At 39.7% G+C, this 18,069-nt stretch overlaps 1 protein-coding gene across 7 annotated transcripts in view; it reads right to left on the bottom strand.

Moving 5' to 3' along the window:
* Positions 1–18,069, bottom strand: part of LOC113011304 (disks large-associated protein 1-like) — a 154,862-nt gene that overhangs the window by 41,963 nt on the left and 94,830 nt on the right. For all 7 annotated transcript variants that reach the window (XM_026150785.1, XM_026150783.1, XM_026150789.1 and 4 more), the window contains 3 exons: positions 14,529–14,743; positions 12,049–12,244; positions 10,429–10,708 (listed from right to left, as the gene is read on the bottom strand). In XM_026150785.1, coding sequence (XP_026006570.1) covers positions 10,429–10,708; positions 12,049–12,244; positions 14,529–14,743 — 691 coding nt within the window. The remainder of the gene's footprint in view (positions 1–10,428; positions 10,709–12,048; positions 12,245–14,528; positions 14,744–18,069) is intronic.

The raw sequence follows: 18,069 nt of genomic DNA, 5'->3' as shown, positions 1-18,069 counted from the left end.
ACCAATAGCCTACATTGTTTCTAGAGGAACTGTGTGTGTGTGTGTTTGTGTCTTAGTTTATTAACTATACCCCCTCTACACAAGCATTATCTACAACAGCTTTTGGACTGATTAATGTGGAAGTGCCTCTGAAACTTAATTTAAGATGGAATTGTCATGTTCAGAATAACATGGCTGTGGTAAATGGAAGCTTGTCCTACAACTCCACAGAAAGTTATGTGAAAATGGAGGTCAGATAACTGTCATGTCTGCAGAGAAGACAGAGGAGCTGATTCATTTTGCTCAGAATTTTATCATACATCTGAACAGTATTCCCATATGAAAGCAGTGTGGCTATTTCTCATAATGTACCAGCCAAGTAATTAACACGTAAACAAAAAGAAACACGCGATGATTAAAGAATGGAGAAAAAAGAAAAGTGAGAAGGTCTAAAATAACAGGGTGTAAGTCCATGAAATGTTATTTTACTTTCATATATCATACCATATTCATGTGTGCCCAATCAGATGCACATTTGTGGTATTTAGTGCACACTAAGTTCTGAACAACTGAACAACTCATCCCTGGCAATTGTTGTTGTTGCAGTCTCTCACCCTCATTTTGAACCATGTTTTATGACAAATGCTCATACACCTGGGGAACCAACCTGGCCTTCACCTTGTCTGCTCCAGCATAATACCCACTCTGATAATAAGGTCGATAATAAAATAAAATAAATAAACAAAACAAAGATTAACAAGAGGAACCTACAGAGTCCCATAATGCTTCTCTTGACAAAGTGAATGTGCTTGGCACAACAGAGCATTCAGATCATGATTCTGCTTGATGAAACTGCCGGGCAGGACAGTTTAAACAAAAGAAAAACATGATCGGCCCAGTAGAGGTAGCTCATCTAAAGCCCATACTCCACAAAATGTATCTCCCCTTCATAAGGCTTTTCAACCGATGAGTGTTTATTTTATGGAACCAAACACAATATGAAACAAAAACCTAAGTAATCAACCAAAAGTTGACGATTGGACTTTATTTCCAGGATAGTCATAACAAGTGTAGACAATGATTGTTAGGTGCACTGCATCTGTAGAAATGTACAGTGGAACCCCGGCTTACGAAGACCCCACTTAACGGCAATATTTCTGCCCGTGGTTCGGCCAAATGTCCGTGTAACGAAATCCGCTGGCTGAGCCCAGAATGCCCAGAATGCCTTCTGAATCATGTGATAACTCCTTGGCTTTCGTACTTGCGTTTTGCTGCTCCACGTGAAAGACGTATTGTTGTTGCAGTGCTATTTTGTGTGCTTTTCGTTTGCAATTAGCCTATCGTTCATTCATAATGGGGCCAAAAAAACTTCATGCAAGTGATTCGAGTGAAAAGAAGAAGCGTAAAGTGCTCTCGATGGAAACAAAGAGAGAAATTATAGATAAATATGAGCGAGGTCCTCCACCAAGAACTTCATCTTCAGCCAGCATCGCCTCACTCAAAAGGCGATGGAAAAAGGTGCCTCGACTCATGAACACTTTGACTTACGAAAGACCCTCTGGAACGAATTTATTTTGTAAATTGGGGTTCCACTATTTCTAATCTTCCTAAAATTCTCATTTGTGACTTGTGACAAAGCGTGAATAACTTCTGGGGGGAAAATTAAAAAGAAACAATATATATCCTTCATGAAATCATCTCTGTCGATGAATAGTGATGTCTTTCTGTTTCTGGGGATTTTATGCTATGGCAATCTTTGTCCAGGGGGACCTTTTAAATGCCAACGAGAAACTATGGTTCTCGTGGACCCTTTCTGTCCCTCAGTGTCAGGTTGGTTAAACTTACTGACAACCTTGGTCAGAATATTGAAAGGCTATGTTCATCACAGCACTCTTCAGGTGTGGTTTTGCAATAATATGCCTCTTTTTACAAAAGGTGTGACAAATCTGAAAAGTGAGAAACAGATGCTAACCCATGACCAAAGATTCAAGTGATCCTGAAAATTCCTGTTTGGTTATGAAAGATATGGCATTGTCTAACATCTTTATAGTTTTATGACAGAGCCTTTAGTGGTCACAAATGTAGCTTCACTATAGCTTTATTGTAGGCAAAATTTGGTCTTGTTCTGATCCATTTTGACTTTAATATGAATATTTTATAGATATCATAATTGGGCTTCTTAAAGCTTTGTGTGATATTTCACCGTAAGTTCCTTCAGATTTAACTGTACATGGGAGAGGGGCACAAGTGTCACCTACCAGCTGAGATGGTTAAAGCCACCTCCCATAGTTCTAGACTGGACTGGAAGGCAAGATCACTAGTGATGTGCGATACCACTGATTTTCCAAGTAAAATTCAGGGTTGTATCGACGATACTGATCCAATACCGATACTTTGTACAAAACGTATTTTATTTATTGTATCGTTTCTTGTATCTCAAATTATAGCTTCATAACGATTACAGGACATCAGATTACTTGTTCTTATCGCTTGACAATGCAGAATTATCATATAGAAATAAGAACCTGAAGTTGTGCTATTTGAACACCTTGCCTGCCTGCAGCACTAAAGGACTCCGTGAGAGACGTCTGTCTCGCCCTAGCAGCACCTGTCCTCCTCTTCAGTTCACCTCAACATACGCTCGTCATATTCTGTGATATGATTTACTCTGAGGTGCTTGATGAGGTTAGTGGTGTGGCCACAACACCTCACTGTCTTGCCACATGTATCGCAAACCATGTCTCGGCTGTTTGTGGAGGTAAAATACGTCCACACATGACTCGATTTACGATCAGTCATTGTTGTGAGTGCGCAGGCCAAGGGGCTTGTTAGGTAATAAATATATGATCTTAAATGCTTATATGCTGATTTATATAAGAGAGGCCCAGACTTCAGTGTAAAACTAGGTTGCAGGCTGACAGGAAATTACATGCTTTTGCAGAGCGTGCTTTTGCAGCTAGAAAGTGAAACCAACTCGGCTGTTTGATTGAAACTTGAAGTGTGACGTAGAGAGCAAGTATATAAATGACTAGGCTTCCGTTTGTGCTTCAGACCTGGGGTTGTGTGTTTTGTGTTCAGGTCTCCATATCCCAGATATGTATAATAAGGATCATTTTTTTAAAGTAAAAAGACCACTTTTGAGCCGTGTCTTTCTTGGCCCTAAAGAATCCAAAAGAACCAAATTTAATACTTGGTGCCAGTGACCCGGATTCTTGTGCGGCTGAGGGGACTAATATGGACCTTAAGGTACGATCTGATATGAGGCGGACAACAGACCGGTCTAAAGGAGTATATGTAAGCGCAAGCCTGTAGAAAATTGTGCACATTGGATGAATTCTAAATTGGTGTGTTATGTGTGTGTTACGTCAGCCAAGAAAAGAGATTAGATTAGGACATTTGGTCAGGGAATTTTATTCCCACATTGATTATAGGGTGCGACCCGAGCATCAGATAATAAACTGGCAGTTAGAGTCCACAGTGATGCTTCCAGAATTATTTAAAGTACTTAGGACGGGAAGTTGGACTTCCTAGGGGTGCAAAATGTTCTGAGTGTTATGACTCCATCTTGCGGCGGACGCGCTGCAATTTCCTGCAGGTGTCAGGCTTAATTCGGGTGATACCCGCGACAGGTAGGGTTAATCAGTGGTCAAGCACCACTTTTCTTGCACTGTTTGACCGACAGGGGTGGGGCCCCCGGGCATGACCATTTTAAACGTGGCTCACATGTAAGCTTTACGTAAAGCTTCAGGCACCAGCAGGACGCTGGGCGTTCATGAGGTACATGTCGAGCTGCGGGAAGCGCTTATAGATTAAGATAGGACTTAGTAATCGGGCCGCTGTCCCGGACAGATAACGGCTACAATTGACCAGCAAGGTGGGCGAACCTCTGCTTAGATGCTTTTAAATTAGTCGAAATGGTAGGATGACTAGTACTAGAGGAAGATGAAGCGAAGTTGTGATATGGTAATGGAAATAATTTATCTTGGCAGGCAGTGGCAATTTTTGTTCTATATAAATGTGTGAATGTATAAGTGAAGAGTAAAATTGTTATTTGGATGAAAGATTAAAGGTGCACATTGTGTTGAGAGAAAAAGGGCATGGTGTGTGTGTGTGTGAGACAATTTATTTTATTTTATTTTATTTTATTTTTTAAGGAAGTTCAGGGAGGAGTGTAACATGCTGATGAAAGTATTGTGTGGATGATGCTACAAACTGAGCTGAAAGAATGGTCCTGATGTCTGAAAGAGCTCTGCTGAGCACGTTGAAGACTGTGATGTGAATGCTTGCAAAACCAAAGAGTTTAGTATATTTAAGTGTGTGTGCGTGTAATAAGGGTGCATTGTTTTTAGATCAAGACTTAGAGGGTGTGTAGACTGTAAATACAAACAGGAAAATATGAGTCTGCGCGGCTGTGTGTGTGACAGGAAGCTGTGTGTGTGACAGGAACTTTGCATGCCCATAAAAGGAAACTGGCTGGTGTGTGAAGTGTGCACCCAGAGAGAAACAGACGAGTTAAAATCCAGGCAGAGGAAGCTAATGGATGTTTTAAGAAAAGAAATGAAAAGGATATTAATTGAAGGTTTTAGTGTGTCAATACAGGTGGACTCTACTCAACCTGAAAACATGAGTACAGCGGCAAAATGATAGATTAACAGAATTGGGAGGAAAACAGGCCAGACTTTGGCTTAACATTTGACAGCTTCACCTCTCATTGTCTCCTTATCCTGAGAAGAACATCGTGTACTTGAAGAGTTAACAGCAGGCAAAAAGACAGTGCAACTGAACTATAACACTGACGACTCAAGCAGAGGCATGTAAGAAAACATTTGATGGAACATGCACTCTGAACTCTAAACAACTGTGTGGAAGCACTAGACACTGATTTTAAGATTTGCCATGCTGGGAGTAATCCTCAAAGGAAAGACTGAAAAGATCAAGAGAGAAGGAATGGAGAGAAGAAACAGCTGATTTGGGCCTGTGTTGATCTGCGAGGCCCCACAGGAAACTGTGAGAACAGTGAGAGGTGAACCTGGACGTGATATAGTGAATGTATATGGGAAAATTGGATTGAAGGCTGAACTTATGAAGGTTTAGAAATGTTCACCACATCACAACAATGAGGTTAACCCTTTAAGACCTACCATAGAACCAAGTTCGCCAGAGCTTATATTATATTTTTACATGCTGTGGAGCCATTTTTGAGAGCATTTCAAGTTGCTATACATCAATACAACCATTATAGCCCAAACTTTAATAATACGTCTGCATTAGGTGCATAGTAATTACATAAATTGCAAAAAAGTGCAATAAACTACAAAAAAATTGAAAATCGTTTTTGTTTTTTAACATATATTTCTAGTTAGAGAAATTTAAGAGGCTTATCCCTCAAAACTGTAAATACAAAAAAGTTACACAAACTAGTTTCCCACCACAGGAAATTTAATTTGAGTGTCTTCATAGTTTTATTTTTGAAATACACCAATTTTTATATACTGCAGGAAAAACGAAAATAAATATTATAGTGCAAATTTGCAAAATAACAGCATATGCATCAAAATAAACTATTTCCAGCAGTGCAATATGAGTCCTAAGCATCCCAGAAACGACACATAAAGTCATAAACTCAAACATAACTTTTTAAAACACATAACAAGTAAAACACAAGCTCATAAGGCCCTGATCATAAAAAACTACATTTCCGCAAAATGACGTCACTTCCGGTTTCGGGCAGGTCATGCGGTCATGTGATAGTTCGCGCTGATGGACGTAGGAAGTGTTATGAACAGCTGATCAGATCGGCGAAGCGTGTTTCTGGAATATCATGTTTTTGTTGCTGCAAGTGATTTTTATGCAGTTTTTGCAAAGCTTTATGTGGAAGGAAACTGTGACCGAGGACAAGCTGATGGCATAAGATGTAAGTACAACTCCTCCAGTTTCATATGCAAAAAAAATTATTGCGCTAGCTTACGTGGTTGCAGAGCTACTGGGATTTAAAAATAGTTACGCAATAGTTACGGCTGTAAAGGGTTAAAAAGGTAAAAAAAAACACATATACAAATGGTTACATTTGAGATTATTTTTGGGGAGAAGCAGAATTGAGATAGTTTGAATCCACAGCTCAGTGCAAAGAGGCATGAGTTAAACCTGATGATAAAATACGTATGCAATGAAGAAGCAGCTTACACTCCATTAACATGACCACATAACATGAACGCAAGGAAGAACACGCTTACATTTATCAAGGTGAATACATGAAATAAATTGGTTTTTTTGCAGGAGAGAGAGAAGTGAGTCGTTTAAGCACTCATGATAATAATGAAAATGTCTCAGTTTGTCATTTTTAGGTGTAAAGCAGACCTGGATCAATTTTCCACATGCAGTGGTCAGAAGAAAGTTATAGGTTAACATCACTGGAAACCTTCAGGCCAAGTTTCTGGTTGAATTGGCTGAAGACAAGGAATGCTGTTATTTAAGGTGGGAAATCAAAATTTGGGTTTGCAAACTTGGGGAAGAGAAAACTGACTGGTTAAGTGGGAAAATTATGAAGGAGTCTGAAACACTGCAAAAAGAAACATACAAAATCACACACACACAGAAGATGCATTAACCTTACAACTACGAGAGAGCTCATGAGGATTAGACGGCATGTTGAGCCTGTGAGTCTGTTTATCAGTGTTAAAATAGTGTGAACACACTTAAACCCTGAAGTTGAGGAATAACTCAGGAAAGTTTCATGACAAGAGAGTGACATTGATGAAAATGAAAAGTGATTAAAAGCTTAAAGTTGTTTTAAAACAGTGAATTGGAAGTGCTCTTGTGTCGAGTGAACAAAACAAGTGATTACTCTAGGAAGGAAATAAAATAATTTAATAATGTGGTAAGATTTAAATCTGTCTTTCTCTTGTCATGGTAACTCCTTGAGATATGACTCAGTATGCAAATTAGCTGAAATGAGTGGTGAGAAAGAAGCTTCCTGTGTGTCTGTGTGACTGAGGCTTTGAATGGAGGAAACAGAGCAGTGACTGAGGAGGATTATTTGGTGAAAGATATAATGGTAAAGTAACAGGATAACTAAATAAGGTGGTCAGGTCTGTTCAGAAGGGCAGATTTGGACAAGAAATGTATAATTTAGTGAGGACACATTGTTATAACGGGTTTACATGTTATGCTAAATCTAAGTATGTTAAAGCGCTTAAAGGGGAACATTACTGTGTGCAAACTGTGGCTTTTAACAAGATTTTTTTGTGTATTTAGCAGGTGAAATTATGTCAGTGACCTCAGACTCTCAGGACGCTGTGGAGTCTGAGGCCGCTGAGATATGATGTGGAGAAAAATGAACAGAGGGAGTGATTTTAAGTCTGATCTCAGACTATGTAAGTATTAATTAAACCAAGAGTAGGGCAAAGCTTTGTGGCCCTGAAGTTCTAATCCCAACAACATATTTATACATTAATAAGCAAAGTTGTTCTGTGTTTAAGATCTTTGGGGTTGTTGTTTGAGTGATGGGGTGATTGTGTCAGTGCGGTTTGGGTTGTTTTCTTATTTTAATAGAGGGAGTTTAAACATGGACATGTCTAGAATTGGGCCCTTTGAAATTGTAACAGTGCACTTGATGAGCTAATAATCAGCTCTCTTTTTTCTCATTTTTTGTAAGCAGGCCTGCAAGATTGAATTAACAGCGCTGAAAAAATTTTCGGGACAGCAAATATAAGGTGAGCTTTTCCAGATTACAACTGGCTGAGGAGAAGCCACACGTGTTTTTCACTTTTCCTTGGAAAACAAATCAAAAACAGTTACTTAAAACCACCATTATCTTCTACTAAGGGTTGCAAAACACAAAGGTTTACTTGAAATTGATTCAAATGTCTTTAACCATTTCCACGTTTAACTTATTACATGTATGTACACCCCTAAGAAGCTTCTGTGCCCCTTCATAACTACCAAGATGATCATAATAAGCTTTTTCAAGAAAAGTTGCTCTAACTATGTAAACAAATCATTATCAAACCATCAGTTTATTCAAGAAAATGAATGCTTGTTAAAATGTTACTTTACTTTTTAATTTTACTGAACAGCACACCGGTAGAAAAACCCAATTTAAAAACACTTGTTTATAAAAAAACAAAACAATGAGAAACAATGAAAACCTCAGCAAACTAAGAAGGTTTTTATTTAAAAAAAACTTTTAAATGTTTATTAACCTAAACTAAAACAAACTTCTAGTAAAGGTTTGTGTAAAAATTGTTGTACTTCTCCAAAACATTAAACACATTTGCTCACATCTATAATGTTAGGCTCAAAATCAAAAAGGGCTGGCACTAAGTCTTTGGCTTCTCTAAACCTAAATATATGAACTTTGGCTGCTCATGGATCTGGGAAAAATCCCTCCAATCCCAGAATTTCTAGGAAAGCTGTTATAAAATGTACTTACCAGAATCTTTTACATAAATGACCATAATAGTGGACAAAACTTTATTTTTCCAAAGAAAAAAAATAAGAATGGCATTTTTGTTTGGGATGGGCAACCTCACAGTCTTCGCAGATTTTGAATTATTTAGTTAAATTTTTTTGAATTATTGCATTAATAACATATTTATCTGTCAGTTCGATAAGCTCTAAAATCATGGTTGGGAGTAGACTACCTGCCTCTTCTCAAGCATTAACATTCCCAGAAGTCTGCAGTTGCTTCTGTGGGTTCAGCGGTCTATACGTGGGGTTTTCAGATGCCCACATTTTCCCCAACTGAAGCCGTGTTTCAGGCCCAAAGATGTCTCCATAAACCCTGTATGCTGAAAATCAGGCTGAAGGTCTGTTACAAGGGAGTATCATCGCCCCCCCCACCAGCTTTTTAATATTGATCAGCAGCAGCCCCACATAAATGCTTTGTCATTGATCAATGTTATGAACATCCCCTCTTTGAAATGAGAGGACTATTAATTTGTTTGTTTATTTGTGTTTTTGCAAAACACTTAAGAGTTACATGGAACAATGCCTAATAATTATTTAATGAAATTTAGTGACAGTAGGGGAAAGGGCGCTAATGCTGGAAGTGAAACTAAACTCTCCAATCTCTGTCTGCTTTGGACTTTTTCATGTCCAAACAAACACAACAAACACACAGTGTGTAAACTGTTAGGACCTCCTAGACCAGGGGTCTCAAACTTAAATGAACTGTGGGCCACTGCTGGCACTGTCATCTCATGTGAGGGCTACTTCAGTGTTCAAGTAGTACAAAAAACCCAAACAAACAAGAAAACAATCACAAACATTTCCAAAAATGTAGTGTTTTCTTTGTTTGTTTGTTTTTATTTCAAATATTGTATAACAAGACAAAACTGCAAACGTGAACGCATTGTTTTTGCCTTACTCTTAACTAACTGAAGTCTTTCATTGAACTACCAAACTGAAAACACATCGGTCCTCTCTTTCTGCCCACACACGTGGCAGCACTTCTGCTATCATTTTGTTCGTATGTAACAAAATCAAAATGCAGACATAAGTGAACACATTAGTTTTGGACCGTCTCACTCAACTAACACAGACAATCCCTCAGCATGTTTGTACTCTCTGCTCATGTTACCTTCATATTAAATCATGTTTTGCTTTTAAAAGAACTTATTTGAACATTGCAGTTAATTCAGTTCAATTCAATTTTATTTATATAGCACCAAATCACAACAAAAGTCGCCTCAAGGCGCTTCATAGATACAGAGAAAAACCCAACAATCATATGACCCCCTACATTTAGTTAAATTACTTATTGAGTAATTAAGTTACTTTTCAGACACAGTAATTAGATAAGTATTTTAAATACAATATTGATTAAGTAAATAGTAATTAATTACTTTTTTAAAGTAACACCCTTGTACTAGAAGCTACAGTGAGGTTGACAAATAAAAGACCACAATAAAGCTATTAAGTTGCCTGCCTTGCCAGCATGTCACCCCACATAACTAACCACAACAGACTGATTACAAAATAAATCCTATTAGCTATTTTTTCTACCAGTCTTGAAATCAAAATCTTTTATATTTTTGTGATAGCAAAAAAAATAACAATAAGTAAATTGTGTGACACTTCCACAGCAATGCAGAACAATTTTCAACGCTGCACAAAATTCCCTCTAGTTTCCTCCAAGCCAGGATTTTTGTGAAAATGGGAAAATATATTACCTTGGTCAAACAAAGGTCACCTCAGTGATGCACTTCAAAGCTTCACCACAAGACACCACTGACCTTAAAGCAATTCTTCAGCATCCATTTTCCCTTTATGAGTGATATTTACTCTTCAGCAGCATTTGAAGTGATTGAATCATATCACAACAGATTTCAACAAACAGTACAAAGAGATTCACACTTTTTCATTAACATAAAGGCTCAAAGCCAAGGACTGTAGGGTTTTCTCCCAGTGGTCCCTTGTATGGAAAAAAAAAGGTAAAAAATTCCCTACCCGTGCTGCTCTGGATGGTCCTGACGGTGGTTGCAGATGTACGTGGTGGGGAGGACGGTAACAGAAGCAGTGGTCTCCCTCCTTCTCCTTCCTCCTCCCCACAGCCCTGGTCAATCGCTCTTACATAGCTGTGGCTCCGCATCCGGAAGCATCCCGGCATAGGCAGTGTGTCCATGGTGTCCATGCTGTCCATGGCAGCCTCCATGGCCTGAGACTGCATCTCACTGTACACCTGCTCACACACCTGCTCAATCTGCCCATTTACTTCCACCTCACTCAGCTGATGGAAATCAAATGAAGAAAAGGACAAACAGAGGGAATAATTTAGAGTTTAGATTTAGAGGACAATGAGGAAACCTCTATACAAATCAATTTCAAATCACTGAAATTATTAAAGTATCGCATGGTTCAGGGTAGTATTGTTGATCCTGCAGAAAAGTTTATTTGCTGCCACTTTTAAATGGCAGTGCAATCAGTAGAACAGTTGCCATGGGTGCAGCGATTGATTGGATGTTTAACACCATTACTGTTTAACCATGTGAGATCTAAGTCATCACTTGTGATGAACCCAACCATAACCTAGTCTAAAGTCTTAAACTAGTTAATCACAAAAACCAAAATAACCATGTTAACCGATTTACATCAAAACTATAGCAATAAAAAAAATCTGTTTTCCTTTCCTCTAAAGGAAACATCTAACCTCTGGGAGGTTAGGTGTGGGTTTAGGACCTAATGATGACTGTGATCACCATTGCTTGTGGAGCAATGGGTCTTTTACCACATGCTACCACTGGGTAGGGAATCTTCCCACCATATGGTGCATTTGACATCCATGGCAAAAGATACTCCTTCAAGGTTTAACGATGGGGCTCTAAAGAAAATTTAGGGTATTAGATCCTTAACATGATATACAGTTTGTGAACTATGAGCATGACTTTCGTGAAGATGTGAACCAGAAGCAGAGGAGAGTTGCAGAAACAGCAGGCTGAAGTATGCTGAAAAGGAAACAATGGAAGCAACATGAAAGACATGTATGTGTGCGCACATGTGTGTGTGCAAGCATGTGTGCATCAACTGCAAGGGGAAATAAAACATGGATCATCTGCAGAATCCCTAGAGCTGTCGGGTACTTTTTCACACTCTCATTTCGAGTACTGCATTTGGGTCCTACTCCTGTCGGCCATGTAGCCAGTCTTGACACCAAGTGCCTAATGATACAAAAACACAGATTCTTTGCTAAGTTTAGACAAAACATCAGTTCATCTCTTGGGTTAGGTGCCTTGTTTTGTTTGAACTATTTGAGTATAAACGAGTGAAAAAGCAGACAATGTCCAATGATAAACATTAAAAGATCTCCAGAAAGCCTGAAGAACTATTGCTCAAGACAACTTTTGAACCTATGAAAAGTCAGCCAGTGGAAAAATATGTCCACGTGTCCGTGATGTTTTTGTAACAGCAACAGTGAGATCCTAGGAAACCGCAATGGTATACAGTAATGGAATTAGGATGTGTCAACCTTCAAAGATGAGTCTTTGATGGTTTGACATCAAAACTGTTTGATGTGAAATGACTGAATAGGGTATACAGTAAATAGAAAAGACAGCAGTGATGCCAACCAACCTGACTGATGGTGCTCATGGCTCTCATGTAGCTTTCATTGCGTGAGCGGTATTGGGGTGAGGACAGCAGTGATTTGGGGTCGAGGAGGGTTTTGGGGTCCAGGGTGTCCAGGCTTCTATTGATTGAAACCTCACTCACCGCACGCAGGTAACTGTGGCTCCTGATCTGCAGTTTGGGGGAGTGCTCAGCTGAAATCCTGCAAACACAGGTGTTATATACAATGTCTGACTGTTATAGGTTGACTTGTTTCCTTTCACCAACTACACTAGATACACACACCTATGTACACAGATAACCTCATATAGGTGTAAGCATGCAAACACACGATATAGACACAGGCCTTAGGGAGACGCACACGAGAGACAAGCACATACCAATGGACACATAACAAACTTCTGTCTTTGGACACGTTTAGAGGCTTAAGAAATCTTTCTGTTTTCTGTAAATAGAACTGAGCCTAACGTACACATGTCAAGGTTAGGATAGGGGAGCATGTGAGACATATGTGGACCCTGCGACTTGGAATATTTTTGGAAAGGAGACAGCAGGTCTGAGGGGAGTCGAGGTCAGGAGACCCCCAGCAAGAGGAGGCTCTCTTAAATATAACCATATGTGGCATCAGATGCGGAGAACCAACAGGTATAAATGTAAAGGTAGAGAAGCTGTGTCTTTGTCTGACTCTGTAGCATGGGAAAGAGAAGACGTATGCGTGAATAAATATCTCAAACCACCTTGGAATAATCTTCATTGTCTAAACCACCATCATGCCACTCCCTTTAGACGTGGCTTTGGCAGATGATCTGCCTCCATCTCACCCATCCCCAACATCCTCTTCTGTCAAACCAACGCTCTGCATGTCCTCCTTCACTGCATCCGTCTATCTGTGTAGTCTCTGTCTTTGACTCCTGCCTAGCAGCTCCATTTTCAGCATTTTTATCAACTATCCCTTCTCAGCATACTTTCAAACCATCACAGCCTAACTTTCCCTCCAAGCCAGTCACCCTAAGCTAATATTATGCAATTTATTTGCAATACAAAATGACAGATGATATAAGAAAAATTACACATGATGTAGTAGATTTCTTTAAGAAAGAAATTTCAAAAAGTATCTTAAGCACTGTTATCACCTGTTTCATAATGTCTAATGAGCTTCATACAGTTGAGCATAATCACTACATGACAGAAACACAAGCTTCATCTCTCTCTTAATAAAAATAGTTTACATGTATGCCTGAATAAAAACAAACAGGTGAGATGTTGGAACGCTTTTATTTTTATCTTAATAAACACTCTAAACTTACAATCGACAGCTGGGGTTTACAAGAGAACTGAACTAATATTTAAAATATAATCTGATCAATTTTGGAGCCTTTATGATCTTCATATATCAACATGCTGTTTTTGGATTTGATGGAGAGCATTAACAAGCCGCTAGCTGCAAATAATCATGTGCAGTTTCACATGATTAACAGTCAAAGAAGACATATTACTGATGCAGAAACAGTTTTCAACAGGCCATGAGCAAACCATGGTGCTCACTGGATAGTTTCAATTTTGGATCATTCTTTGTAAACTCTATCCCAGTAGTTTCTGAAATACTCAGGCCAGCCCATCTGGCAATAACAGACATGCCACGTTCACTTCACAGCTGTTTGCCAGTAGTGCGAGTTTCAGTCATTATGCAAATATGTTGTTTAAAAGGTTGGGGAAACCTGCAGTCAGCTGAGACAGAAGAAGTCACTTGGATGAGTGACAAGACGTTTCTCCCACTGAAAACGCTACATCCAGATAAACAGAACCAACTTTTGTGGATTTCCTTACTTGGATGGTTGAGCATGCATCAAGACACTTCGTATTTGGAGTTTTGTAAACATTTTATTGAATTAAATGATTGGAACAGGTGTGCCCTTGTAGAGAAACAATTGTCTAGGAAATCACCATCACAAACTATAGACACATCTGGGGTATAAGCTGCTGTCCTTGAGGGGTGCAACCTGAACTCTACTTAAGAAACTCCTAAGCTGCTTAAAAATACTCTTCCCCACTCCTAACATTTTTTGTCTCTTTGTTTGTTTTACCTTTTTCCAGGGGTGTCAAACTCCAGTCCTCGAGGGCAACCCCTAACTCTACTCAAGCGAATTTAAGTAATTGTAAGTGAATGGCTGAATTGCCACCTCAGCATGCAGTCAAGTTCTATAGAGTTTTGCTAATGACCTACTAATTTTATTCAGGTGTGTCGCAGCCGGGACACAGTTAAAAGTTTTAGCACACCGGCCCTCGAGGGCTGGAGTTTGACACCCGTGCTTTCGAAGCAAGATGCTTTATCATTACCACAATTTGTTCTTAATTTTCAGGTGAAATTCGACGATTTCTTGTTCTCACTATGTGCAACTCTTACTAATGGAAGCCTTTGCAAGTACAGGTCCTTCTGTTTCTTATAGTATGTCACCCATAAACCAATGAGGAATGGAGGGGCTTACTGTAGAGTGGTCATCTCAGTCAGTGATGGCTGTGTGGCTTTCAGGTAGCTGGCCCGCCGAGCTTGGATCTTGGGAGAGGGCTTGGGACTTCCATCAGAATCTCCGCTGTCATCCTCAGCCATGGCTTTCACATAGCTGCCGCTTCTCATCCTCCGACAGGGGATGTCATCTTCCTTCCCTAGAGGAGAGAAGCTGCTCCATTCATCCTGAGGTACCTGATGACCACACCAAGAGGACAAAGAACAGTGTTAGGAGGATCTGCTCCACTGCTGTTCAAGTCCCAGCCACTACACTGACTAACTAAACTGTCCTGATGGTACATGAAACCAAGCTAGCATGCAGAACAACATTTAATACAATAAAGAACAAAACATATTGACCAAAAACACAGTTGTACTACACTGATGGATAGCATTTCCTTTTTATATCTCTCTCTAACACACATCATCCATACAGATTTCTCTCACTGCAGTAGTACAGTCTGTTGGGTAATCAACATGGGACAATATGTGTAGAGACTGGTCTGGCATTTCTCTTTGGCCAAACCACGCATCTGTCAACACAGAAGTGTGCTAATGCATAACATAACAGAGTGTATATGTGCCTTTAAGTGCATGTGTGTTTGTATGTGCCTGACCTGAGGGCCTGCTTGCTCACTGAGAAGAAACTGTAACACAAAAAAATAACTGGGCAAAATATGCAAATTTACAAAAAAGAAAGAATCTTTCTGAAATCAAAATATTAACAATGGTTTGTAATATTGTTTTAAAAGTGCTGAGGATGCAGTAGAACTTGACTGCATGCTGAGGTGGCAACCCCTAACCCTGTTCAAGTAAATTTAAATAAATGTAAGTGTTTGGAAAAATGTACCTCTCTAGCACCATGTTCATCACTCATGAGCTGCTGTAACATGAGTAGGTCTTGCTAATGATCTACTAATTTTATTCAGCTGGGACACACGTAAAAGTTTCAGGACACCGGCCCTTGGGGACTGGAGTTTGACACTCCTGGCCTAGCCAGTCGAAACAAGTCCTTTTGTCCTTATTTAATACTCAGTCTCACATACAACTCAACATAAACCATTTTCTTTGCCTTTGTTACCTCTTTCTTTGCCGTACACCTAGCCTTTCAGTACTCCTTTGTACTTTCTTCAGCTTCCTTAATATCCCACGTTTTCTTTGCTAACCTCTTCCTTTGAATACTTTCTTGTACTTCCTCATTCCTCCACTAAATCTCCTTGTCCTCATTCTTCTGTCCAGAGGATGTACGAAACAGACTTCCCCGACCTGTTTAGTTTCTGATAACTCTTCCCTACCACCCAGAGTCGGTCTCAACTCCTCCCTGAACTCTGTGAAACATTCTTCTTTCTTTGACTTCCACCATTTCATCCTTGATTCTACCTTTACTTTCTTCCTCTTCGTGATGTCCAAAGTCATCCTAAAGTCTACCATCTGATGTTGCACACCTACATTCTCCCCTGACACGACCTTGCGGTCTCCTAACTCTTGCAGCTGTAATTTACCTTCGTGCACCACCCTCTGTTCATCCCTCTTCTGTAAGTGTTCACCACAGTCATCTCCACAACATTTACAAAATCCAATACCATCTGTCCCTAGCATCTCTCTTATTAACACTATACCTTCCAAACACCTCCTCAGACCTCTATTCATTTCAACTACATTAACTGGGTTACATTTTAACTACTTCATTTTAACAAGTTCATTGGAATCTGCTCCAATTACCACTCTCTCTGCCCTTGGGACTCTCTCTACTACTCTCTACCACTTCATTCATTCAACCTTAGTCTTTAGCCAACAGTAGGACAGTTTCCACCAGCACATTGTTGGCCAACAGCACCGGAGGTGGTCATTATTAACCTGGGCCTGAACTGATAATAACACTATGTTAAGGAAAGATATAGCACCAAAATGTCTCAGGCAAAGTGAATAACATTGATTGTTGCATTAAAATGCGATGACATCTGAAGTAGGGGTGTGCAGACCCAGCATACCTCTGCATTGCACAAGCGCCTGCTGTATCAAGGAAATGTGCACATGACTTAGAGTTCAAAGCACTGACCTGGTGACACCCACCAATGTCCCTGTGCCAGAGGTCAGAGGACATCCAGAATGTGTGCCCCAAATGTTGTCAACAAATCTTTTGGTGGCGCAAGCGGGAGCTACACAATATTAGGTAGGTGGTTTTAATATTATGGCTGGCCAGTGTAGATGTAGTGTGGCGCTGCATGAAACTTGTGTTTACCACCTTCACATTTAAGACCAGAGTGTGAGAATTTGAAAGACAATAACAGAGACAGACAGCAGGAGAAATGTACTGCTACTCTGACTAATTATATATGAATCACACAGGGAAAGAGGCTGAACAGATCTGCTGAGCTAAATATCTCTCTCTCTCTCTGTATGTGTGTGACGTCAAAGACACACAAATGAGCAGTTTGGCTAAAAAAAGAGAATGCGAGGAAAGAACCAGCTGCAGTCAGCAGCAGCAGTGCTTCTCACCCACGCACAGACTTCACTTCCAGTGCAGCTCAACACTCATTCTGCTGTAATGGCTGAGGAATAGTGAATTGCTGCAGTTGATAGTTTAGACTGCGCTTAATGCAGATGCTGCTTGTCAGAAATGTGATGCGTCTCTAAGCATTTACAATGAAATCACTAACATAATAAATGAATAAAGAAGTCCCTGTTCATGTGATTCCGTGACTCAATATGTACTGCGTGTCCTAAGCATCGACTGTGGGGTTTTTTTTTTACTGCGAAATGTAGACTGTTTCCTTGGCAACACTGTTTTGATAGATTAAGACAGCAGTATTAGAAATAACAGGTACTGTAACAGTGCAAGCAGCACCCAAGCTGAACAGAACATACAGCCAAGAGGAATGGAGACAGCTTTAATGTGCTCTTTTGACACAACTAACTGAGCAGCTCTGATAAGCTGTTTGTAGCTGATACTTAACAGCAAGACTTTGCATGTAAGACAAACGTAGCTTTTCCTCAGTTTCCCAGTCATGCTAATCTTTTGCCCTTGTCTCTAGTTTGGTTTTGACTTGATTCGGCTTGTCTACGCTCATGAAGCACATTTGTAATCTTCCTTATGTGAAAGTATTGTAGCTATGCACGAATATTAAATTCAAGCTGACTTAGTCCAAAGTTCAAACAGGAGTTCCTGTAAAATCCCACTTATTATCTGTGAAATCTAGCTCAGCAGGAAATGTCACCCGTGTGGACTAGGTCTGGGTATTGCACTACACAAAATTATATTTTTTAAAAAGACACAAGCAGAACTTTCATGAAAACTGCTCCCCTTTCTAACAAACCTATAGGAAGATGGTGCACTGAGGTCATATACTGTTTAAAGTGCATAGCACACAGCACTGGATAGTGGCCCTTTTTATGAATAGAAGAGATGGACAATGAGCTCAGGGAGGCTGACAATAGCCAAGTGATCAGCAGTAGCTCAACAATCAAGGTGATGTTTAGCCCATTTCCACAGGTTAAATTAGTAGCATCATTTCATTCGG

The sequence above is a fragment of the Astatotilapia calliptera genome, chromosome 18, assembly GCF_900246225.1.
Source record: "Astatotilapia calliptera chromosome 18, fAstCal1.2, whole genome shotgun sequence".
NCBI classification, from domain to species: Eukaryota; Metazoa; Chordata; class Actinopteri; order Cichliformes; family Cichlidae; genus Astatotilapia; species Astatotilapia calliptera.
The sequence above is the reverse complement of the archived record's forward strand: the minus strand, read 5'-3'. Positions and strand labels throughout refer to the sequence as shown.